Genomic DNA, 26,699 nt, shown 5'->3' with positions numbered 1-26,699 from the left:
GCGCTTTACCAACCAGACTAAAAGTTCTTCCACATTTTTAGGAGTGGTCCCAGTCTCAGTTGAAATTTTAGCACCATCATCAGATATAGCGCCCTCCTCCGGAGGTTCCTCTGGGATCAAAGGTTCACGCTGCTTTGGCCTGGCTTTGGCCTGGCCTGGCCTGGCTTTGGCCTGGCTCCTGCCATCTTGGCTATTTGATGTGATCTCTCCGTCACTTTAAGACTTTTGCCAGACTGTTTCAGCAGCTCAGCTTCCTTTGCGCGTCTCCTAATGAATTCCCTTCCACGTGCTTTTACTCCTGCCATGCAGTGCTTAATTCAACACCAAATGCAATCCCACCATATGTTGGAATGTAAGTTCTTCCTGCATTCATCAAGTATCAGGAGTCAGCAGTTGTTGGAAAGTTCTTTTATTTCCAGAGGAAAATTATACAAAAAAAAAACAGAAGAAAAGTATTTTTTCACAGAAAGCACTGTGATAACTCCATATAACAAAAATAAACAGGGTACTTTGCAACTACCCCTTTCCAGGCAGCTACCCTCTGCACTCAGACTGCTTGCTCTGAGATCAGGAGTTCTACTAAACAGCATTTTGTATGTTCTTTAAGTAGGTAAGTCTGCCTTTCCCAGCAGCCCATGCTCTTAAAGACACATTTAGCTACAACAAAGTTGAAATTATTAACAAAATAATACCTTCATATACATTTTGCTTCCTATCTCCCCATAATAGGAGCTTACAATCTTATTATTCACAAAACAAACACAGGCAAAACCCCATTATCAGCATATAAGAAAAACACATTTTGCTTACATGTGACCTGCTGCAGCTTTTACCAATTGGTAATTAAGCTCAGTGCTTGCATCCTGCAAACACCCAGTGCTTAGGTTTTGCTCCCATTATACCAAATGGGAACAGACACACTTGGTAAGTAATATTTTTAATTCTTGTAATGCTGGGTAAAATGTGGAGAGCATAGTTTATTACTTTGTCTGCATAGCAAGAAAAATGGGAAGAAAAAGAGATTTGCTGGCCAGCAATAGAGAGAGAGGAAAAGCATTTATATCACACATACAGGCAGACAAAATAAACCACTGTGCATATCCTAACATACCCTCCAGCTTAAGTGGAAGCTTGTTCTTCCACAAACTCTTCCTGGACTTCAGTACCAAACCTAGATAGGTGATCAGCATTTTTATGCTGACTCCCTGGTTTGTAATTTACTGTAAACTTGTAAGGTTGTAACGCCAGGTACCATCTTGCTAAACGAGCATTGTTATTTCTCATTTGGTTCAACCAATATAATGGATGATGATCGGAAACTAAAACAAATTCCTTTCCGGTCAGATAATAACGTAAACTCTCTATGGCCCACTTAATGGCCAAACATTCCTTTTCTATAGTGGAATATTTCTGTTCTCTTGGAAACAACTTTCTGCTAATGAATAAAATTGGGTGTTCTTTCTCATCTTGAATTTGGCACAAAACAGCTCCTATACCTCTCTCTGACGCATCAACCTGCACTTGAAATGGTAGTGAGAAGTTTGGATTAGTCAAGACTGGAGCTGTGCAAAGTTTTTCTTTTAGAATTGTAAATGCTTTGTCACAATCTGGTGTCCACTCAACAACATTCCTTAGGGTCTTTTTTGTAAGATCACTAAGACAAGCTGTTAAGTCAGAGAAATTTGAGATAAAACGGCGGTAATAACCTGCTAGACCTAAAAAAGACCTAACTTCTTTTTTCGTCTTAGGAACAGGGGCTTCTTTTACTGCCTTTACCTTCGAAGTTTCTGGTTTAACTTTGCCATTACCTATCACATATCCTAGATAAGAGGTTTCTTTTTGTGCTATAGAGCATTTGGTTGGATTTATTGTAAGTCCAGCATTCGAAATGGCACAAATAACTTTCTCTAAATGGACAAGATGAGACTTCCAATCTGAGCTAAATATAATGACATCGTCAAGATAAGCAGCACAGTATGAACTGTGTGGCTTTGTCACTATATCCATTAGACGCTGAAATGTGGCTGGGGCCCCGTGTAACCCAAATGGCATACGTGTAAACTGAAATAACCCTTGGGGTGTAGCAAATGCAGTTTTCTCACGGGATTCTTTATCCAATAAAATCTGCCAGTAACCTTTTGTTAGATCAAATGTAGAGATATATTGGGCTTCACCCAGCTGGCTAATCATATTGTCAATGAGGGGCATTGGATAAGAGTCAAATTTTGAAACTTGATTAATTTTTCTGAAGTCTATGCAAAATCGCTTTTCCCCATTTTTCTTGGGTACAATGACAATCGGAGAACACCATGGGCTAGTAGATGGTTCAATGACACCTAGCTCTAACATATTTTTCCAATTCTGCCTCTATTATTGGTTTAAGTTTCTCTGGTACCCTGTAGGGTTTTTGATGTATTGGTTTTGCATCCCCAGTGTCAATAATGTGTTTAACTACATTAGTATGACCGGGTTTAGATACAAATGTTGCCTTGTGTTTCTTAAACAACAGATCTAAGTCTGTGTTCTGCTTAGATGTCAGTTCTGTACCCCTTTTTAGGTCTGATAATTCAGAACAATTATGGGACAAACTAGAATAAGCTTGCTCAATGACATTTGGGCAACATTCTGAGAGAATAGTGCACACACTAGAAGACCTGTCAACCCACTTTTTTAATAAATTGGCATGAAAAAATTTCTTTTGCTGTGTTCTACCAGGCATAAAAATTTCATAGTCTACTGGACCAGGCTGACTTATTATTTTAAATGGTCCTTGCCATTTAGCTAGCAACTTATTCTCAGAAGATGGTAATAAAAGTAGAACTTTGTCACCTGGTGAAAAATGTTTCTCTTTGGCATTTTTGTCATACCATTGCTTCATGTGTGACTGTGATTCAGTGAGGTTAGCTTTGGCAAATTCAGTCATCTGATTTAACCTGTCTCTCATAGAAATCACATAATCCACCAAATTCTTTTGTTGACATTTAGGTTTCTCCCAGTTTTCCTTAATAACATCTAGTGGTCCTCTTGGCCGCCTGCCATAAAGCAGCTCAAATGGAGAGAAGCCACTGGATGCTTGAGGAACCTCCCTATATGCAAATAATAGATATGGGAGTAATTGATCCCAATGTTTTGGATCTTGACTTACAAACTTCCTGAGCATTTTTTTAGCGTTTGATTAAAACGCTCAACCAGACCATCAGTTTGTGGATGGTATGGAGAGGTTCTTACCGCTTGTATACCCAGAAGCTGGTTTATCTGTCTCATTAGACTGGACTGGAAATTTGAACCTTGGTCTGTAAGTATAGTTTGAGGAATACCCATGTGGCTAAACAGTTTAATCAGTTCTTCTGCAATTTTCCTGGTAGTGATACTTCTCAAAGGAATAGCCTCTGGATAGCGAGTCATATAATCACTCACAACTAATATATATTGGTTTCCTTTACTGCTTTTTTGCAAAGGACCAACGATATCCATGGCTACTCTTTCAAATGGAGTATCAACCAAAGGAACTGGAACCAGTTTAGATTTTTTTCCACCTGGAGAAGAATATTGACATTCGGCACAGGATTCACAGAAAGTAGCCACATCTGAATGTATATTTGGCCAAAAAAAACGATTTAATATTCTGGCCACCATTTTCTTTCTACCCAAATGGCCTGCTAATGGTATAGAATGAGCTATTTCCATAATTGGCTCTCTGTACTCTGAAGGTACCACTAATTGCCATACTTGTTCTTTAGTTTGGGGGTGTTCACACACACGATATAATGTACCATTTTTTAATTGGAAACAAGGAAAATGTTCAAGTTTGTTTCTCCCTTCATTTGCCTCAGTGAACAGTGGGCAAAGGGTGATATCTTGCAATTGCTTAGCAGAAATATCCACCTCCACTTCAGAGATTTAAATGGTTCCCCTTGTAGAACAAAATTTGAATTTTGAGACCTCCAATTTTCACAGGCAAGCCTCTTTTCCCTTCTAGAAAGGTGACCTTTACCTGTACCCTGAAACACATCTTTTTCAAAAGGAAATATTTCACCCAAGTTTTCAGCTGTAGTCTGGCTTTTAACTTGAGACCTTGTTGACACAGCAGACACCTTACTGTCCCTGTTCAATATATCACTGAAACCAGGTGTATCTTGCCCCAAAATAACAGGGTAAGGTAAGTTAGGTACTATGCCCATCTCCAACGACACCCGTGTATTGGCTATTTCCACAGGTAGTACTGTCTTAGGGTATATTTTTGTGTCCCCGTGAACACACTTCAAAGGTAACTGACCAGTGACATTTGGGGAAGCTAGCAAATTGGACCGAATTAAAGATTGTTGGCTCCCTGTATCAACTAAAGCTTTTACAGTTTTGGAGTTGATTTTGACAGGTTGTAAATAATCATTCACCACACCAACACAATTTGTAACAGTCTCCTTGCCAGACTTTACCCTCTTACTTAAACAGTCTTTGGCTAAATGTCCCACTTTATGACACAAGAAACAAATAACATCTTTAGTGTGACCTTTGTTTTTTAAAGTGTCTTGTCTGGGTTTATCACCACTGCCAACAACTGGAGTAGCTCTTACCATATGCATCTTACGTGATAGTCCTTTTCTTGCGAGTAAATAATTCTCTGCCAATATCACAGCCTGGTCACCGCTCTCTGGCTGATGCTCCTTTAGCCAAACTCTCAACGGTTCAGGAAGGATTTCTAGAAACTGTTCAAGAATAATGGTTTGCAAGACTTGTTGGACAGTCTTATTTTCTGGAACAATCCACTTTTGGCACAATTCAGTCAGACGCGTATAGGTCTCTCTGGGTCCCTCCTTTTCAATGTAGATATAGCCTCTGAACCTCTGTCGGAAGGTCTCCGTGTGAATATTATACCGCCTCAAAATGGAACTTTTGACTTTTTGATAGTCCCCAGCATCCTCAATCCTCATTTGGCTATATGCTTGCTGAGCCTTGCTGGTGAGGAAGGGTGCAAGATGAATGACCCATTGATTTTCTGGCCATTGACTTGCTTGAGCAACTCTCTCAAATACTGTCAAATATGCTTCTATGTCATCAGTCTCTGACAGTTTAGTGAGTTTTAAACTTGGCACAGGAGGCATATTATGCTGCATTGCTTGCAGTAATTTGAGAAACTGGTCATCTCTCTTTGCTCTCTCAGCTTCCTGATGCCTCAACTCATCCTTACGTTGCTGTTCCTCTTTTTCCATACGATACCTTTCTTGCTCACGATAAAATCTCTCCTCCTCCAGTCTGCGCTGGTCACCTATTTCTTGGCGCTTTACCAACCAGACTAAAAGTTCTTCCACATTTTTAGGAGTGGTCCCAGTCTCAGTTGAAATTTTAGCACCATCATCAGATATAGCGCCCTCCTCCGGAGGTTCCTCTGGGATCAAAGGTTCACGCTGCTTTGGCCTGGCTTTGGCCTGGCCTGGCCTGGCTTTGGCCTGGCTCCTGCCATCTTGGCTATTTGATGTGATCTCTCCGTCACTTTAAGACTTTTGCCAGACTGTTTCAGGAGCTCAGCTTCCTTTGCGCGTCTCCTAATGAATTCCCTTCCACGTGCTTTTACTCCTGCCATGCAGTGCTTAATTCAACACCAAATGCAATCCCACCATATGTTGGAATGTAAGTTCTTCCTGCATTCATCAAGTATCAGGAGTCAGCAGTTGTTGGAAAGTTCTTTTATTTCCAGAGGAAAATTATACAAAAAAAAAAACAGAAGAAAAGTATTTTTTCACAGAAAGCACTGTGATAACTCCATATAACAAAAATAAACAGGGTACTTTGCAACTACCCCTTTCCAGGCAGCTACCCTCTGCACTCAGACTGCTTGCTCTGAGATCAGGAGTTCTACTAAACAGCATTTTGTATGTTCTTTAAGTAGGTAAGTCTGCCTTTCCCAGCAGCCCATGCTCTTAAAGACACATTTAGCTACAACAAAGTTGAAATTATTAACAAAATAATACCTTCATATACATTTTGCTTCCTATCTCCCCATAATAGGAGCTTACAATCTTATTATTCACAAAACAAACACAGGCAAAACCCCATTATCAGCATATAAGAAAAACACATTTTGCTTACATGTGACCTGCTGCAGCTTTTACCAATTGGTAATTAAGCTCAGTGCTTGCATCCTGCAAACACCCAGTGCTTAGGTTTTGCTCCCATTATACCAAATGGGAACAGACACACTTGGTAAGTAATATTTTTAATTCTTGTAATGCTGGGTAAAATGTGGAGAGCATAGTTTATTACTTTGTCTGCATAGCAAGAAAAATGGGAAGAAAAAGAGATTTGCTGGCCAGCAATAGAGAGAGAGGAAAAGCATTTATATCACACATACAGGCAGACAAAATAAACCACTGTGCATATCCTAACATACCCTCCAGCTTAAGTGGAAGCTTGTTCTTCCACAAACTCTTCCTGGACTTCAGTACCAAACCTAGATAGGTGATCAGCATTTTTATGCTGACTCCCTGGTTTGTAATTTACTGTAAACTTGTAAGGTTGTAACGCCAGGTACCATCTTGCTAAACGAGCATTGTTATTTCTCATTTGGTTCAACCAATATAATGGATGATGATCGGAAACTAAAACAAATTCCTTTCCGGTCAGATAATAACGTAAACTCTCTATGGCCCACTTAATGGCCAAACATTCCTTTTCTATAGTGGAATATTTCTGTTCTCTTGGAAACAACTTTCTGCTAATGAATAAAATTGGGTGTTCTTTCTCATCTTGAATTTGGCACAAAACAGCTCCTATACCTCTCTCTGACGCATCAACCTGCACTTGAAATGGTAGTGAGAAGTTTGGATTAGTCAAGACTGGAGCTGTGCAAAGTTTTTCTTTTAGAATTGTAAATGCTTTGTCACAATCTGGTGTCCACTCAACAACATTCCTTAGGGTCTTTTTTGTAAGATCACTAAGACAAGCTGTTAAGTCAGAGAAATTTGAGATAAAACGGCGGTAATAACCTGCTAGACCTAAAAAAGACCTAACTTCTTTTTTCGTCTTAGGAACAGGGGCTTCTTTTACTGCCTTTACCTTCGAAGTTTCTGGTTTAACTTTGCCATTACCTATCACATATCCTAGATAAGAGGTTTCTTTTTGTGCTATAGAGCATTTGGTTGGATTTATTGTAAGTCCAGCATTCGAAATGGCACAAATAACTTTCTCTAAATGGACAAGATGAGACTTCCAATCTGAGCTAAATATAATGACATCGTCAAGATAAGCAGCACAGTATGAACTGTGTGGCTTTGTCACTATATCCATTAGACGCTGAAATGTGGCTGGGGCCCCGTGTAACCCAAATGGCATACGTGTAAACTGAAATAACCCTTGGGGTGTAGCAAATGCAGTTTTCTCACGGGATTCTTTATCCAATAAAATCTGCCAGTAACCTTTTGTTAGATCAAATGTAGAGATATATTGGGCTTCACCCAGCTGGCTAATCATATTGTCAATGAGGGGCATTGGATAAGAGTCAAATTTTGAAACTTGATTAATTTTTCTGAAGTCTATGCAAAATCGCTTTTCCCCATTTTTCTTGGGTACAATGACAATCGGAGAACACCATGGGCTAGTAGATGGTTCAATGACACCTAGCGCTAACATATTTTCCAATTCTGCCTCTATTATTGGTTTAAGTTTCTCTGGTACCCTGTAGGGTTTTTGATGTATTGGTTTTGCATCCCCAGTGTCAATAATGTGTTTAACTACATTAGTATGACCGGGTTTAGATACAAATGTTGCCTTGTGTTTCTTAAACAACAGATCTAAGTCTGTGTTCTGCTTAGATGTCAGTTCTGTACCCCTTTTTAGGTCTGATAATTCAGAACAATTATGGGACAAACTAGAATAAGCTTGCTCAATGACATTTGGGCAACATTCTGAGAGAATAGTGCACACACTAGAAGACCTGTCAACCCACTTTTTTAATAAATTGGCATGAAAAAATTTCTTTTGCTGTGTTCTACCAGGCATAAAAATTTCATAGTCTACTGGACCAGGCTGACTTATTATTTTAAATGGTCCTTGCCATTTAGCTAGCAACTTATTCTCAGAAGATGGTAATAAAAGTAGAACTTTGTCACCTGGTGAAAAATGTTTCTCTTTGGCATTTTTGTCATACCATTGCTTCATGTGTGACTGTGATTCAGTGAGGTTAGCTTTGGCAAATTCAGTCATCTGATTTAACCTGTCTCTCATAGAAATCACATAATCCACCAAATTCTTTTGTTGACATTTAGGTTTCTCCCAGTTTTCCTTAATAACATCTAGTGGTCCTCTTGGCCACCTGCCATAAAGCAGCTCAAATGGAGAGAAGCCACTGGATGCTTGAGGAACCTCCCTATATGCAAATAATAGATATGGGAGTAATTGATCCCAATGTTTTGGATCTTGACTTACAAACTTCCTGAGCATTTTTTTTAGCGTTTGATTAAAACGCTCAACCAGACCATCAGTTTGTGGATGGTATGGAGAGGTTCTTACCGCTTGTATACCCAGAAGCTGGTTTATCTGTCTCATTAGACTGGACTGGAAATTTGAACCTTGGTCTGTAAGTATAGTTTGAGGAATACCCATGTGGCTAAACAGTTTAATCAGTTCTTCTGCAATTTTCCTGGTAGTGATACTTCTCAAAGGAATAGCCTCTGGATAGCGAGTCATATAATCACTCACAACTAATATATATTGGTTTCCTTTACTGCTTTTTTGCAAAGGACCAACGATATCCATGGCTACTCTTTCAAATGGAGTATCAACCAAAGGAACTGGAACCAGTTTAGATTTTTTTCCACCTGGAGAAGAATATTGACATTCGGCACAGGATTCACAGAAAGTAGCCACATCTGAATGTATATTTGGCCAAAAAAAACGATTTAATATTCTGGCCACCATTTTCTTTCTACCCAAATGGCCTGCTAATGGTATAGAATGAGCTATTTCCATAATTGGCTCTCTGTACTCTGAAGGTACCACTAATTGCCATACTTGTTCTTTAGTTTGGGGGTGTTCACACACACGATATAATGTACCATTTTTTAATTGGAAACAAGGAAAATGTTCAAGTTTGTTTCTCCCTTCATTTGCCTCAGTGAACAGTGGGCAAAGGGTGATATCTTGCAATTGCTTAGCAGAAATATCCACCTCCCACTTCAGAGATTTAAATGGTTCCCCTTGTAGAACAAAATTTGAATTTTGAGACCTCCAATTTTCACAGGCAAGCCTCTTTTCCCTTCTAGAAAGGTGACCTTTACCTGTACCCTGAAACACATCTTTTTCAAAAGGAAATATTTCACCCAAGTTTTCAGCTGTAGTCTGGCTTTTAACTTGAGACCTTGTTGACACAGCAGACACCTTACTGTCCCTGTTCAATATATCACTGAAACCAGGTGTATCTTGCCCCAAAATAACAGGGTAAGGTAAGTTAGGTACTATGCCCATCTCCAACGACACCCGTGTATTGGCTATTTCCACAGGTAGTACTGTCTTAGGGTATATTTTTGTGTCCCCGTGAACACACTTCAAAGGTAACTGACCAGTGACATTTGGGGAAGCTAGCAAATTGGACCGAATTAAAGATTGTTGGCTCCCTGTATCAACTAAAGCTTTTACAGTTTTGGAGTTGATTTTGACAGGTTGTAAATAATCATTCACCACACCAACACAATTTGTAACAGTCTCCTTGCCAGACTTTACCCTCTTACTTAAACAGTCTTTGGCTAAATGTCCCACTTTATGACACAAGAAACAAATAACATCTTTAGTGTGACCTTTGTTTTTTAAAGTGTCTTGTCTGGGTTTATCACCACTGCCAACAACTGGAGTAGCTCTTACCATATGCATCTTACGTGATAGTCCTTTTCTTGCGAGTAAATAATTCTCTGCCAATATCACAGCCTGGTCACCGCTCTCTGGCTGATGCTCCTTTAGCCAAACTCTCAACGGTTCAGGAAGGATTTCTAGAAACTGTTCAAGAATAATGGTTTGCAAGACTTGTTGGACAGTCTTATTTTCTGGAACAATCCACTTTTGGCACAATTCAGTCAGACGCGTATAGGTCTCTCTGGGTCCCTCCTTTTCAATGTAGATATAGCCTCTGAACCTCTGTCGGAAGGTCTCCGTGTGAATATTATACCGCCTCAAAATGGAACTTTTGACTTTTTGATAGTCCCCAGCATCCTCAATCCTCATTTGGCTATATGCTTGCTGAGCCTTGCTGGTGAGGAAGGGTGCAAGATGAATGACCCATTGATTTTCTGGCCATTGACTTGCTTGAGCAACTCTCTCAAATACTGTCAAATATGCTTCTATGTCATCAGTCTCTGACAGTTTAGTGAGTTTTAAACTTGGCACAGGAGGCATATTATGCTGCATTGCTTGCAGTAATTTGAGAAACTGGTCATCTCTCTTTGCTCTCTCAGCTTCCTGATGCCTCAACTCATCCTTACGTTGCTGTTCCTCTTTTTCCATACGATACCTTTCTTGCTCACGATAAAATCTCTCCTCCTCCAGTCTGCGCTGGTCACCTATTTCTTGGCGCTTTACCAACCAGACTAAAAGTTCTTCCACATTTTTAGGAGTGGTCCCAGTCTCAGTTGAAATTTTAGCACCATCATCAGATATAGCGCCCTCCTCCGGAGGTTCCTCTGGGATCAAAGGTTCACGCTGCTTTGGCCTGGCTTTGGCCTGGCCTGGCTTTGGCCTGGCTCCTGCCATCTTGGCTATTTGATGTGATCTCTCCGTCACTTTAAGACTTTTGCCAGACTGTTTCAGGAGCTCAGCTTCCTTTGCGCGTCTCCTAATGAATTCCCTTCCACGTGCTTTTACTCCTGCCATGCAGTGCTTAATTCAACACCAAATGCAATCCCACCATATGTTGGAATGTAAGTTCTTCCTGCATTCATCAAGTATCAGGAGTCAGCAGTTGTTGGAAAGTTCTTTTATTTCCAGAGGAAAATTATACAAAAAAAAAAACAGAAGAAAAGTATTTTTTCACAGAAAGCACTGTGATAACTCCATATAACAAAAATAAACAGGGTACTTTGCAACTACCCCTTTCCAGGCAGCTACCCTCTGCACTCAGACTGCTTGCTCTGAGATCAGGAGTTCTACTAAACAGCATTTTGTATGTTCTTTAAGTAGGTAAGTCTGCCTTTCCCAGCAGCCCATGCTCTTAAAGACACATTCAGCTACAACAAAGTTGAAATTATTAACAAAATAATACCTTCATATACATTTTGCTTCCTATCTCCCCATAATAGGAGCTTACAATCTTATTATTCACAAAACAAACACAGGCAAAACCCCATTATCAGCATATAAGAAAAACACATTTTGCTTACATGTGACCTGCTGCAGCTTTTACCAATTGGTAATTAAGCTCAGTGCTTGCATCCTGCAAACACCCAGTGCTTAGGTTTTGCTCCCATTATACCAAATGGGAACAGACACACTTGGTAAGTAATATTTTTAATTCTTGTAATGCTGGGTAAAATGTGGAGAGCATAGTTTATTACTTTGTCTGCATAGCAAGAAAAATGGGAAGAAAAAGAGATTTGCTGGCCAGCAATAGAGAGAGAGGAAAAGCATTTATATCACACATACAGGCAGACAAAATAAACCACTGTGCATATCCTAACAGTCACAGTACAAGACGTGAGACGAAATCGAAGTCAGATCAGGTTGGGTCGAGGCTGGCAGAGAAATAGCGTAGTCAGGCAGGCAAGGGTCAAACCGGGAGATCAATCAGAAGGGATTTTAGCAGAAGGGGTAGTCGGTATACAGGCGAGGGTCAGGATCCAGAGGTCAGAATAGTCAAAAGCCAGGCAGGGGTCACAACAGGAATCAAACAGGTTCAGGATACAAGATAGAAAAAGGTCACAAGCACCAGGTATAAACCTATCACAGGCAAGGTCCTGTAGCTTTAATAAGCTATTTATACTTTCAAATTTCGCGGGCGCACGCCCTAAGTAGCTGCAATGGCGGCCGAGGAGCGGCGGGCGTCCCCGCAGCACCACAGGACCACAAGGGTGAGTTACTTTTCTCACATAATGCTAATAACTGGAATACAAGACAAATAACGTATAACTAGGGATTTACTTCCTATGTAACAAAATGTTTAAACAACTACTATTCACACATGGCAAATGATCAAGATGACAATATAGAACACACAAATAATACAGCTCTCTTTCGGTGTGCATTTATAGGAAATAGGAACATTCAAAGCTCATAAATGTAAAATTGCCCAGAATGCTCTTCTTAAAACTTTTGCAATTTATATTCATATTCTTATATTTATATTCAAGATATTAGGAATATTGAATATAATTAAATACCTGCTGGTCAATACTTCCAACCCTGATACAGTTGGAAGAAGTGTTTATAAAAAGAACTGGGAATTCTTCAATTATTGACAAATTAGAATAAGTCATCTGAGGTTTCTCATGTCTTTCCTAAGCAGAGCAACAACAGAAGAATCACCTGTTTTTCTTCTAAACTTTTCTTATTTGTGTGTATAACAGTGTTGAAAAACCCAAATTCGTTGGGTTTTTCAATGTAAAGAAACGATTTCTTGTATCAAGTATATTTGAGTGCACTAAGATTCCTATTTTTTCTGCATTTACTTGGGGATCTTCCAGGAGTCCCCTGCAGAGAACACCACATGTATAATTTCAATACATTTTAGGGAATGCATAACCAACCATACACTTTTTGTATAACAGCTGGACGAACTGACCAGCAGGTGATGTTGTTTCAATTGCATTATAAAAGCAGTATGTATTATTTTAATATCTTGACAATTAAGCAATAAATAATTTTCATTTGTTTAGATGAGCAATTGTACAACAATTTTGCTATATTCCATTTTTTGGATGAGGGGTTGTGTAACTGTAAGGGAAGAAGAAAGAAAAGGCTAAAGAAATATTAAACAAGACACCTCAATGAAATATTAAGAATGTTTGTAGAAAATGCTGCAGAAAACATATGAACCAGAACATTTTCTTTTACACCAGGCAACTAAAAATTGAGAAGTTTAAAAAAATCAATATTATAGATGGGGAATAAGACTTGGAAATTCTTAGCTAACCTCTATGAACCCTCAGAGAATGCAAGGCACATTCTGCCAAACTGCAACATGCATCAGCAAGATTAACCAGCCAAAGAAATATGCCTCTATGAATAGTATAAAATCATATATTCTAACATTCCAGAAAATCATTTTTGGCTAGAAGAACTAATACAAAAGCATCGAAAAACAAATGGTTCAAACCAATAAATGAAACAGCCCTATAACAAAAGAGGAAATTCTGCAAAATCAATAGAAATTTGCCAGGCCTGTCTGGTTTAGAAATAAATCTTACAGACTAATCAAGGAAAATGTAACACCAAGATTAAAAGAGCAATCTAATAACATTAAAGGACTCTCCATCTTAAACTGCTGTATTTCAGATGTAATTCTTTTCACACTTAAAGGAGAACTAAATCCTAAAAATTAATAATGGCTAAAAATGCCATATTTTATATAATGAACTTATTGCACCAGCCTAAAGTTTCTGCTTCTCAATGGCAGCAATGATCCAGGACTTCAAACTTGTGACAGGGGGTCACCATCTTGGCAAGTGTCTGCGACACTCACAGGCTCAGTGAACTCGGAGCAGCTGTTGAGAAGCGAAGCTTGTAAATTATTAAGAGAAAATTAGGTTAACCTCTAATATAAACTGCTGCTACAGGGCTGATTATTAAATTCTAATACTAGTTGCACTGGTTGCTGTGCTGTCATGTAGTAATTATCTGTATTAATGACTAATCTGCTTTATATTGTGACAGTTATATTCTATGTGTAATGTATATTGTGAATCAGTCTCTAAGCTCAGTAAGTGACAGCAGCACAGAGCATGTGCAGTGAAGCAGCAGAAAAAAAGAGCGGGAGCTACTGGGGCATCTTTGGAGACACAGATCTTTAATGCTAAATAGCTGTGGTTGCCTTGGGCTGGTACAGAAGCCCAAAACATAATGTAAAACATTTCTAGCCTACTTCTTTAGTTAAGCTTTAGTTCTCCTGCGGCTTTAGTTCTCCTATGCCAATACACATAAAAATAATAAATATGGTTCAAAATTTGGTACAAAACCAGTTATGTGATTATTGGCATGTTTACTGGTATGTATATGATGGCCTTTCACTATTGACCAATTCCATGTACTGTGGATATTCTTCTGCCAATGGACCAAGTTGGAAAGTGTTTGGTGAGGAGCTGCAAGTCTTCTGCACTTCTTGCTGTATTCGTGCACACAGACAGATTGATGCATTTCCTCATTTGCAGGTGTACCACATGCTGGCGGACATGATGCATCTACAGATGAAATTTGCAAACCAATTGACCAATATCCTAAGTACATGGAAATCAACCAGAATCAGGCAGCCATTATAATTTTATCAAATGCAGCAACATATTCCAGAGCTCTGTACGTTGTATAATTAATGGATGTGTATATCAAGCAGTAGTACAAATGGTTTTTCTAAAGAGGTGTGTTCATAGGCTAGACCTTTATTTAGCACCTTTGGTTCCTGCCTTGAAAGTTCATATTGTCAAATATTTACACACTGTTTACCTGTGAGAGGCTAATCTCCTTGTGTGCCACCCAACACTCTGCTATGTGACTTGTTATTGATTCTTCCGTGTTTTGGGAGTAGTTTATAGAGCTGAATAGAGTATTTATATTGTTGTCTCAAACATAGCGATAACAGTGTTTTCCTCAGCAAGAAGAAAATGGTTTGGGGATTCGGCTGGTGGGGCCTTGATTTCAAGTTCTCTGGTGGGACCATGGTGCTCCAGTCAAACACTGGTAGTAGCTCCAGGGTTCCCTGTAAATAAACACAATTTGTGCACAATTCAACAGACAGACTGGGCAAGCAGTGTGTCTATATGCATGTAATGGATTCAAGCAATGATTACGTGTAATTTAGCGTGACTGCACTTGTGGCTGTGTTTGGAATGATCTCTTTGATGTTGTTTTGAAAACTCCTTTGGAAAAGATATACTTATTGTGGTAGAGTGACAAAGAAAAGCTGGAAAAAGGTCACTCCTTTAGTTTCTCCTCAGGGACCGAGATATACTCCAGGAAGGGAGTTGTTAAACAGAGAATCTGCCCTCTGTTTAAATATGGTAGTAGCCAGACACTCCATTCCCTAGGTCCAGTCCGGAGATTGGAGTTCACTTTCCACAGGAAAGCTGTCCTGTGGAAAAGGTATTTAAACTTATTTGGAGAATTGGAGTGTGTCTCTCAGAGCAGGGCATAGAGCAGGAAGGATACTGCCTGTGTGAGGAACTCCTATGAGGGGCTGGAGGTGCTGCCTGCCACTGCAAGGGCCCATGACCAAGGGACAAAGAATCATGAGTGAGACTGAGGAAAAGCCAGAAGGCCAAAGACTGTACAAAAGGAGTACTGTGTGTACAGGGGTGAGCCAACTGTCTGTTTTTGCTGGTTGTCCACAAGGGGACCAGTTTAGTAAGGGACCTCTTCAAATGTGTGAAGGTAGCGCCCAGTGGGCAGTTGTTATTTTTATGATCTATGTTTTGTATCTTGAGATGGTCACCCCATAGCTGGAATGTACTGTGTATGTTGGAAACTTGGGAAAATAAACCTGTGTTTACTCCAAGCGCAGTGGTGTCACTGTCTTATTGCTCCTTTGTCCTATGCTGCCTACCTACCATTCCCCAAAAGTTACGTGTGCAAGCTACCAGATTTTCACAGTATGTAGTGCCAAAGTTTACGGCTAACAGATATTAAAACAGAAATTAAATAACAGAAAATAATAACATGCCACAACATGCATTTGTAACAAATGCATCTTCCCATGTGCCATTGCTCTAAGTAAACACAGTACTGTACCAATAATAACCACACAATGTATTTTGAGCTCACTACAGCCCATTCATGAGCTGCATGTAATAAATCCATAATATTAAAACATTTTTTAGCATACAGAGCTATTGACCCACTGGAATTTTCAGGAGTCATTTAGATTTAAATACCAGGCAGTTGGGTGTTTAGTCAGGTCATTATTGGGCGTGACCAGGGTGTAGTAGGACATGGCTGGGGTGTAATGGGGCTTGGTAAAAACCTCCTGGGAATCACCCACCAGGCCAGTCCAGGAGGTTCTACATAAAACATGTTGGTAATGTAATGCTAATTCGGGCTATGTTAGATCAAAAGGGTTAGTATTCAGCTAAAACCATAGAATATGGGGGGACGTCACGTGATGCGTTCGTGAGTAGACGTGTTGGCACATCGCTCCGTCCCGGCCTGAGGTATAAGCATTATAAGCTCCCTTTTCTTCTCCCTGAAACTGTGACATTTGCTGCATAATCTAGTGGGGACATGACTAGGACGGGAAAAGCCAAGAAGAAGACACTACAGAAGCCGTTGACTGACTTCTTTGACTCCCAAAGCTCAGCCCCGGAGGAATCCAAGATGGCGGCGGCGAGTCCTTTTTCCTCTACGCAATCGGAGAGTGGGCCGCCAGATAGTCAGGTGAGCCTGCACTCAGAAATGCCACATGACTCGCCGCATGTTAGCGACTCGACATTACTGCACAAGTTTAAATCTTTATTGCACAAGGAACTGACTGAAATGTCGGTAACTATTACGTCGCAGCTTACACGCGAAATACGCGATTTGGGACACCGTACTGAGGAAGTGGAAAATAAGCTAGATGGCGCTATCATACGCTTGAATGAACATGACTCTTCCATTACGCACCTAACGACGCAATATGAGGAGGTGGTGGAGCGTTTGGAAGATTTGGAGAATAGGTCCCGTCGGAATAACATTCGTATACGGGGCCTTTCTGAGGACATTAAGGATTTGCAGGTCGAAATCCCTAAACTATTGGCCAATCTGGTTCCTGATTTACCACTTGCTCATTTGGAACTGGACCGTGTGCACCGAGCATTGGGGCCTAGAAAGGTCAACGGGATGGCACGAGATGTCATCTTACGATTTCATTACTACGCAACGAAGGAGGCAGTCATGGCGGCCGTTCGAGGAACTGCAGACTTAAGATATAATTCGCACTCTTTCCAAATCTTTTCGGACCTGGCCAGCATTACTATTCAGCGGAGAAGGGATTTACGCCCTGTCACGCAGCTATTGCGGCAGCACAATATTATGTATCGGTGGGGCTTTCCATTCAAGTTGTTATTCTCCTACAACAGCAAGCAACATCTGGTTAAGTCGCTGAAAGAGGGGCAAGCAACGCTTCACTCGCTGGGAATAGCTTCGGACCACAGCCTGCACTCCTTGCCCGCCCAAACACCGCCATCACCAAGAAGCCCGTTGTCTACTATATGGGAGAAAACACAGCTGAAATCTCCGTGAGTCCTTACTCGCACATGGTAAAACCGTTTCCCTTTTTTTTATGTGCCTTTGCACATGTTCTCTATATGGGAGCTTATTACGCTACACTATACCATGTAGCGTTTGGTTAATTCTGTGTCACTTCCTCGGCCGGGAGGACGTTACCCCCCCTCGCCACTACACATCTGACATCGGTGAGGATGTTACTGGAACATATTCTCCATGTTGAGACATTTCCCGCTCATATGATCCCTTTTAGTGTGGACTGTTCTGGTTATCTATATCCAATACGGGTAATACAGTTTCACCCCCAGTTTGTTGTTCTCTTGCTGCGACTTTTCGATTTTTTTCTTTTTTCGACCATACTGGTTTCCATTTTTTTTCTTTCCATTTTCTCCCTTTTTTCCTTATTATGCTGCACTGACATTTCAAGGGCATTGGATTTGCTTTATTTCTGGTTGGCTCTGTGCCTACTGTTGCTTGGGGAATGGTATGATTTTCTGCAGATTTTCACGGTACCACAATGGCAGTTTTTTTGACGCACAATGTCAAGGGGCTTAATAGCCCTCAAAAACGCTCTATGGCCTTTCGATATTATAAATCTATGGGCATACAGATACTTTTTTTGCAGGAGACACATTTTTCCAGGACTTCAATTCCTACTTATTTTCATAGCCAATTCCCACATGTTTTTTTGGCTACGGCAGAGAGGAAACAGAAGGGTGTGGGAATCTTTATTAACAAAAATGTATCATTTAAATTGTTAAAGTGTGTACCCGACCCGCAAGGGCATTTTGTCATTATTGTTTGTCTTATTGGGGAAACGCTCTACACCTTGGCGTCAGTATATAGCCCGAATGATCACCAGTTCAAATTCTATAATAGATTTTTCGCATCCCTGTCCATACACCACAGAGGACAAGTAATCATAGGGGGCGATTTGAACGCTACTTAAAATGCTAAAAAAGATCGTTATGATCCAATGAACCCACTTAAGAAATATTCTGAATCTATTTCAAAAGTCTTACTAACGAAACTAAAAGATATGGGGCTTGCTGACGCATGGAGAGAGCGTAATCCCTTTAAAAACGATTATACTTTCTACTCGAACCCTAATAGGACTTACTCCAGAATTGACTATGTCTTACTTGGTCTTCCACTTCTGCCAAAAGTAGTCTCGGCAACAATCCCTCTCTGCTCTTGGTCAGATCATAATCCTGTGAAGGTTGTTCTGCATGATTTAGATTCTCCGAGATGTACTCCAACATGGCGACTGAATGAAGCCATCCTTACGAACCCTCAAGTTCGCTCCCAAATTGAACAGGAGTTGCTTTCCTATTTTGAAGTTAATAATACCCCTGATGTTAGTGAACCAATCCTTTGGGAAGCTCATAAAGCTTACATCAGGGGTATCATTATTAAAATTTGTTCAAAAAAGAAAAGGGAAAAGGCTATAAAAGTGAATACATTGACACAGAAATTGGAGCGCACTGAGCTAGAGTACAGAACTAATCCTACTAATAGATTGTTTAAGACTATCCGACAACTCAAGACGGAACTCAACTTACTCCTTTTGGAGGATGTTGAAAAGCAACTTCAATGGATGAGACAAAAATTTTATACTAAGGCTAATAAAATTGATACCATGTTAGCTAATAAACTGAAAAATATGCAGAAAGGTCCCTCTACATATAGCTTACTTACCAAATCGGGCGCTCTTACAGCTAATCCTTCCAAGATTGCTGAAACATTTAGAGATTACTATTCACAACTTTATAAGAACCGAACTACATTTGACAATCAAAAAGCGGACTCACTCTTCCGAGACATAGCGTTTCCTACTTTAACTAGCGATCAGATAGCTTCTATGGAAGAACCTATTGCTCTGGATGAAGTTCGGTGGGCCATAAAATCTTTAAAATCGCACAAGGCGCCTGGGCCGGACGGGCTTACAGCCCCTTATTACAAACATTTTTCCAAAGTCTTGATACCTTATATCACTAATATGTTCAACTTCATAGGAATTGGACAACGATATGCTTCTGATTCTCTTAGAGCATTTATTACAGCCATCCCAAAACCGAACAAAGATAGCCACTTAGCAGAAAACCATAGGCCAATTACGATACTGAATCACGATATCAAACTCATTGGAAAAATTATGGCAAAGCGTATCAATGTGTTTTTGCATACCTTGTTAGATAGAGACCAGGCTGGTTTTGTGCCTGGAAGACAGCCTACAGACAACATTCGCAGGGTTATTGATTTGGTGCATTGGGCCAGAGAGAGGGGCACACCTACTGTGCTTCTCCCTCTGGATATAGAAAAAGGTTTTGACTCACTGTCATGGGATTTTCTTAAATATGCCCTGGATAGATATGGGTTCCCTCCGACTTTTTTGTCACATATTAAGGCATTGTATAATTTCCCTACGGCACAAATGAAGTTTCGTGGTTTTCTTTCCACTCCAATTGTAATAGAGAGGGGTACGCGGCAGGGATGCCCACTGTCGCCAATATTGTTTGTTCTGGCAATGGAATTTTTGGCAGCGTGTATAAGGCATAATGTAGATATATCGGGAATCACTATAGCACAGCAAGAATACAAATGTTGTTTATATGCGGATGACTTGCTGCTTACTATTTCCAAGCCATTGATTTCATTGCCGAACCTCTTTAATGTCATGGACAAATTTCGCTTGCTTTCTGGGCTTAAACTTAATGTAACTAAATCTGAGGCATTACCACTAAACATCTCCCCTGCTATGAAGAAACTTTTAGAATTGAACTTTGATTTCGCATGGGTACAAACTTCGATCAAATATTTAGGGGTCCGTATTACGGATTCATACCATACGTTGAGTATTAATAATTACAAATTGTCAAGCAATTAATGGATGACTTAGACTCCTGGAAAAGTTTTGCGATCTCATGGTTCGGTAGAATTAACATTGTCAAAATGAGTATTTTACCCCGTATATTGTACCTGTTTCGTACCCTTCCTGTCCCACCGCCAGTTGATCTGCTGACTAGATTACAAAATGCATGCCTCAAGTTTATTTGGTGTGCTAAGCGACCGAGAATTGCTAAAACAATATTGTATAGACATAGGTCAATGGGTGGATTAAGTGTCCCAAACTTTCGTGAATATTATATGGCTGCACAGATATCTCAGTTGTTGCATTGGTTTGTCCTTTCCCATCCACCGAAATGGGTGCTGATTGAACAGGATATTTGTCATTGTAGTTTCCTTGGGGATACCCTTTAGGGATGTAGCGAACGTCGGAAAAAAAGTTCGCGAACATATTCGCGAACTTGCGCAAAAATGCGAGCGGTTCGCGAATGGTTCGCGAACCCCATAGACTTCAATGGGAAGGCGAACTTTAACATCTAGAAAAGACATTTCTGGCCAGAAAAATGATTTTAAAGTTGTTTAAAGGGTGCAACGACCTGGACAGTGGCATGCCAGAGGGGGATCAAGGGCAAAAATGTATCTGAAAAATCTGCCTGTGTGTGCTTGGAAGAGATAGTGTAGGGGGAGAGCTGTTAGTGATTTCAGGGACAGATGATAGTAAGCTTGCTGGCTAGTAATCTGCTTGATACTGCTCTGTATTGGAGGGACAGAAGTCTGCAGGGATTTGAGGGACATTTTAGCTTAGGTAGCTTTGCTGGCTAGTAATCTACTGTTCTCTTTAAACAACTGCCATACGTTGACCTTGTAGGCATTGTTTGCCCAGTTTTTTTGGACGCAGCCACTGAAGCACAGTTGCCAGAAAAAATATGCCATATAAATGCTGAAAATAGTAATTTTTCGCCATACGTTGACCTTGTAGACATTGTTTGCCCAGTTTTTTTGGACGCAGCCACTGAAGCACAGTTGCCAGAAAAATTATGCCATATAAATGCTGAAAATATAAATTTTTTTGGTTGCAGCCACTGAAGCACAGAGGCCAGAAAAATTATGCCATATAAATGCAGAAAATATGCATTTTTTTGGTCGCAGCCACTGAAGCACAGTTGCCAGAAAAATTATGCCATATAAATGCTGAAAATATAAATTTTTTTGGTTGCAGCCACTGAAGCACAGAGGCCAGAAAAATTATGCCATATAAATGCAGAAAATATGCATTTTTTTGGTCGCAGCCACTGAAGCACAGTTGCCAGAAAAAATATGCCATATAAATGCTGAAAATAGTCATTTTTTGCCATATACGTTGAGTCAACGTATGGCAAAAAATTACTATTTTCAGCATTTATATGGCATATTTTTTCTGGCCTCTGTGCTTCAGTGGCTGCGGCCAAAAAAACTGGGCAAACAATGCCTACAAGGTCAACGTCGTTGACCTTGTAGGCATTGTTTGCCCAGTTTTTTTGGCCGCAGCCACTGAAGCACAGAGGCCAGAAAAAATATGCCATATAAATGCTGAAAATAGTAATTTTTTTGGTCGCAGCCACTGAAGCACAGTTGCCAGAAAAATTATGCCATATAAATGCTGAAAATATAAATTTTTTTGGTTGCAGCCACTGAAGCACAGAGGCCAGAAAAATTATGCCATATAAATGCAGAAAATATGCATTTTTTTGGACGCAGCCACTGAAGCACAGTTGCCAGAAAAAATATGCCATATAAATGCTGAAAATAGTCATTTTTTGCCATACGTTGACCTTGTAGACATTGTTTGCCCAGTTTTTTTGGTTGCAGCCACTGAAGCACAGAGGCCAGAAAAAATTAAACCAGTAGGGTTTGCACCCTAGTTTGTAACGGTGGCGGAGGGAGGAGGAGGACGCTAAAGGACAGCTGTGTGTGGAGTCATGAGGCTTGAAGAGAAGGACAGCTGCATAGAAGTCAGAACAAGTCTTCCGGCGTGCAGTAACCCTCCGAGATCCACCCCTCATTCATTTTAATAAAGGTCAGGTAATCGACACTTTTGTGACCTAGGCGAGTTCTCTTCTCAGTTACAATCCCTCCTGCTGCACTGAAGGTCCTTTCTGAGAGCACACTTGAGGCTGGGCAAGACAAGAGGTTCATGGCAAATTGTGACAGCTCTGGCCACAGATCAAGCCTGCGCACCCAGTAGTCCAGGGGTTCATCGCTCCTCAGAGTGTCGATATCTGCAGTTAATGCCAGGTAGTCCGCTACCTGCCGGTCGAGGCGTTCTTTGAGGGTGGATCCAGAAGGGTTGTGGCGCTGCCTTGGACAGAAAAACATTTGCATGTCTGACGTTACAGACTGGCCAAAGGGCTTTGTCCTTGCAGGTGTGCTCGTGGCAGGATTACTGGCACCTCTGCCCCTGGAATGTTGATGAGTTCCTGAAGTGACATCACCCTTAAAAGCATTGTACAACATGTTTTGCAGGCTGGTTTGTAAATGCCGCATCTTTTCGGACTTGTGGTATGTTGGTAACATTTCTGACACTTTATGCTTGTACCGAGGGTCTAGTAGCGTTGCGACCCAGTACAGGTCCTTCTCCTTAAGCCTCTTGATACGGGGGTCCTTCAACAGGCATGACAGCATGAAAGACCCCATTCTCACAAGGTTGGATGCAGAGCTATCCATCTCCGCTTCCTCATTATCAAGGACTGCATCATCCACGGTCTCCTCCCCCCAGCCACGTACAAGACCAGGGGTCCCCAAAAGGTCACCACTAGCCCCCTGGGAAGCCTGCTCCTGTTGGTCCTCCTCCTCCTCCTCCACAAAGCCACCTTCCTCCTCTGACTCCACTTCTGGCACCTCTCCCTGCGTTGCAGCAGGTGCCTGGGTTCGTTCTGGTGATTCCGACCAGAAATCGTGCGCTTCCAGCTCCTCGTCACGCTGGTCTACAGCCTCATCTGTCACTCGTCGCACGGCACGCTCCAGGAAGAAAGCGAAGGGTATTAGGTCGCTGATGGTGCCTTCGGTGCGACTGACCATATTTGTCACCTCTTCAAAAGGTCGCATGAGCCTGCAGGCATCGCGCATAAGCACCCAGTAACGGGGGAAAAAAATCCCCAGCTGTGCAGATCCAGTCCTACCACCCAGTTCAAAAAGGTACTCGTTGACGGCCCTTTGTTGTTGCAGCAGACGTTCCAACATAAGGAGCGTTGAATTCCAGCGAGTCTGGCTGTCAGAAATCAAACGCCTGACTGGCATGTTGTAGCGCTGCTGAATGTCAGCAAGGCGTGCCATGGCTGTGTAGGAACGTCTGAAATGGGCCGACACCTTTCTGGACTGGGTGAGAACGTCCTGGAATCCTGGGTACTTGGAGACAAAACGGACTATTAAATTTAACACATGTGCCATGCAGGGCACATGTGTTAAATTGCCTAGTCTCAACGCTGCCAACAGATTGCTTCCATTGTCACACACCACTTTTCCGATCTGCAGTTGGTGTGGGGTCAGCCACCGATCGGCCTGTGACTGCAGAGATGACAGGAGTACAGATCCGGTATGGTTTTTGCTTTCCAGGCACGTCATCCCCAAGACAGCGTGACAACGGCGTACCTAGCACGTCGAATAGCCTAGGGGGAGCTGGGGGTGCACAGGTGTGGAGGAGGAGAAGGAGGACCCAGCAGCAGAGTAAGAAGAAGAAGAAGACGAGGTAGAGAGCGATGGAGGAGTAGAGGTGGTGGCAGAACCGCGTGCAATCCGTGGTGGTGACACCAACTCCACTGTTGTTGTTGAGCTACCCATTCCCTGCTTCCCAGCCATTACCAAGTTCACCCAGTGGGCAGTGTAGGTGACATACCTGCCCTGACCATGCTTGGAGGACCATGCGTCAGTAGTCATATGGACCTTTGGCCCAACACTAAGTGACAGAGATGCGGTAACTTGGCTCTGCACATGTTGGTACAGGTGTGGTATTCCCTTTTTAGAAAAAAAATTGCGGCTGGGTACCTTCCACTGCGGTGTCCCAATTGCTACAAATTTGCGGAAGGCCTCAGAGTCCACCAGCTGGTATGGTAAAAGCTGGCGGGCTAAGAGTGCAGACAAGCCAGCTGTCAGACGCCGGGCAAGGGGGTGACAGTCAGACATTGGCTTCTTACGCTCAAACATGGCCTTCACAGAAACTTGGCTGGTGGCAGATGACTGGGAATGGGAACAGGTGGTCAAGGTGGAAGGCGGAGTGGAGGGTGGTTCAGACGGGTCAAGGAGAGCAGAGGTAGAGCAGTAAGATGCTGGACCAGAAGGAGTGTGGCTTTTAGTTTGCCTGTTGCCTTTGAGGTGTTGCTCCCAAAGTGCTTTGTGCTTGCCGCTCATGTGCCTTCGCATAGAAGTTGTACCTATGTGACTGTTGGGCTTACCAAGGCTCAGTTTCTGACTGCACTCATTGCAAATTACAATGCTTTTGTCAGAGGCACACACATTAAAAAAATCCCACACTGCTGACTTTTTGGAAGTGTGCGATCTGGCGGTAACAGTAGAAGTTGGCGGAGTTGGCGGTATTGGCGGCAATGGCGGGTGCGTTGGCCGGCTGAACACAGGTGCCGATACATGTTGTTGCCCTACTGATCCCTGCGGGCTGTCCTCCCTGCTTCTTCTAAGTCTTATTCTCCTACTACCTCTCTGACTCTCCGTCTCTCCATCTGAACTACCCTCCTCTTGCTCTCTTCTACTAGGCACCCACAAAACATCAATCTCCTCATCATCATTCTCCTCAGATGCATCAATTTCTTCTGACACATCACAGAAGGAAGCAGCAGCGGGGACCTCCTCCTCATCACTCATTATGTCCATCTCTATCGTGTTCTCTGCCAGAATTAAATCTGGTGTGAGGTCCTCATCTCCTTCATCTTCTTCTGGCAATAATGGTTGCGCATTACTCAGTTCAAGAAACTCATGGGAAAATAACTCCTCTGACCCCAGTGAAGAAGGGGCACCGGTGGTGGAGGAAGTGTTACGTGGGGTGGCCATAGCAGTGGAGGATGAGGAGGATGTTGTGGTAAAGTTAGAAACGGTAGAGGATGGGGTGTGCTGTGTAAGCCAGTCAACTACCTCTTCAGCATTTTGGGAGTTCAGGGTCATTGGCTTTTTAAAACTGGGCAATTTGCTAGGGCCACAGGATTGCATAGCAGCACGGCCCCTAGCACGGCCTCTGCGTGGCGGCCTGCCTTTGCCTGGCATTATTTTTAAAAAAACAACAACAACAACAAAAACTCAGTTGGTTTTTCTGGAAACGATAATACACACAGCTAGATGGCGGGTTGAAGAAAACAGTGTGCAAATAATGCCTACAAGGTCAACGTATACACTACTACAGCGGTGGATACGGATTACGTAAAATATATTATGGCTGCTTGAAAAAAGTCACTCCGGTGTTTTTTCTGGAGACGGTAATATTATGGATATTTAGACAGAATGTGAACAAGGTCACACAGCTAGATGGCGGGTTGAAGAAAACAGTGTGCAAATAATGCCTACAAGGTCAACGTATACACTACTACAGCGGTGGATACGGATTACGTAAAATATATTATGGCTGCTTGAAAAAAGTCACTCCGGTGTTTTTTCTGGAGACGGTAATATTATGGATATTTAGACAGAATGTGAACAAGGTCACACAGCTAGATGGCGGGTTGAAGAAAACAGTGTGCAAATAATGCCTACAAGGTCAACGTATACACTACTACAGCGGTGGATACGGATTACGTAAAATATATTATGGCTGCTTGAAAAAAGTCACTCCGGTGTTTTTTCTGGAGACGGTAATATTATGGATATTTAGACAGAATGTGAACAAGGTCACACAGCTAGATGGCGGGTTGAAGAAAACAGTGTGCAAATAATGCCTACAAGGTCAACGTATACACTACTACAGCGGTGGATACGGATTACGTAAAATATATTATGGCTGCTTGAAAAAAGTCACTCCGGTGTTTTTTCTGGAGACGGTAATATTATGGATATTTAGACAGAATGTGAACAAGGTCACACAGCTAGATGACGGGTTGAAGAAAACAGTGTGCAAATAATGCCTACAAGGTCAACGTATACACTACTACAGCGGTGGATACGGATTACGTAAAATATATTATGGCTGCTTGAAAAAAGTCACTCCGGTGTTTTTTCTGGAGACGGTAATATTATGGATATTTAGACAGAATGTGAACAAGGTCACACAGCTAGATGGCGGGTTGAAGAAAACAGTGTGCAAATAATGCCTACAGGGCAAATAATGCCTAAAAGGTCAACTTATACACTACTACAGCGGTAGTAAAATAAAAAAAAGTAAAATAAAAAAAAAATGAATATTAAAAAAAAAAATTAAAGTTGGTGCTGCTGAACTACTAGGAGCAGCAGATTAGCACACCAGTCCCACTCCCCAACACTGCTAGACTAATAGC

General features: G+C 41.6%; 2 protein-coding genes across 2 annotated transcripts in view; one reads left to right on the top strand and one right to left on the bottom strand.

Annotated features, from left to right (window-relative positions):
- Positions 1-3,141: 3,141 nt before the first annotated feature.
- On the bottom strand, positions 3,142-5,581 carry LOC121403156. The gene is made up of 3 exons (XM_041591052.1): positions 5,448-5,581; positions 3,995-5,415; positions 3,142-3,536 (listed from the first exon to the last, which is right to left on the bottom strand). The coding sequence occupies exons 1-3, from the start codon at positions 5,579-5,581 to the stop codon at positions 3,142-3,144; spliced, it is 1,950 nt and encodes a 649-aa protein (XP_041446986.1).
- A 5,379-nt stretch (positions 5,582-10,960) lies between these two features.
- LOC121393112 (histo-blood group ABO system transferase 2-like) overlaps positions 10,961-26,699 on the top strand; it is a 65,580-nt gene continuing 49,841 nt past the window's right edge. The window contains exon 1 of the mRNA XM_041590495.1: positions 10,961-11,474. The gene's annotated coding sequence lies outside the window, so the exon portion shown is untranslated. The remainder of the gene's footprint in view (positions 11,475-26,699) is intronic.

This window comes from Xenopus laevis, chromosome 4L (genome assembly GCF_017654675.1).
Source record: "Xenopus laevis strain J_2021 chromosome 4L, Xenopus_laevis_v10.1, whole genome shotgun sequence".
NCBI lineage: Eukaryota > Metazoa > Chordata > Amphibia > Anura > Pipidae > Xenopus > Xenopus laevis.
This window is presented reverse-complemented; position numbering and strand designations above follow the sequence as displayed.

Excerpts from the sequence above, each read along its gene's own strand:
- LOC121403156 (XM_041591052.1), bottom strand. The coding sequence starts at position 5,581 with ATGGCAGGAGTAAAAGCACGTGGAAGGGAATTCATTAGGAGACGCGCA. Across the intron at positions 5,416-5,447 it reads GCCAAGATGGCAGGAGCCAG|GCCAAAGCAGCGTGAACCTT; the intron begins GCCAAAGCCAGG and ends GGCCAAAGCCAG. Across the intron at positions 3,537-3,994 it reads AGATGTGTTTCAGGGTACAG|GTGGAAAAAAATCTAAACTG; the intron begins GTAAAGGTCACC and ends ATTCTTCTCCAG.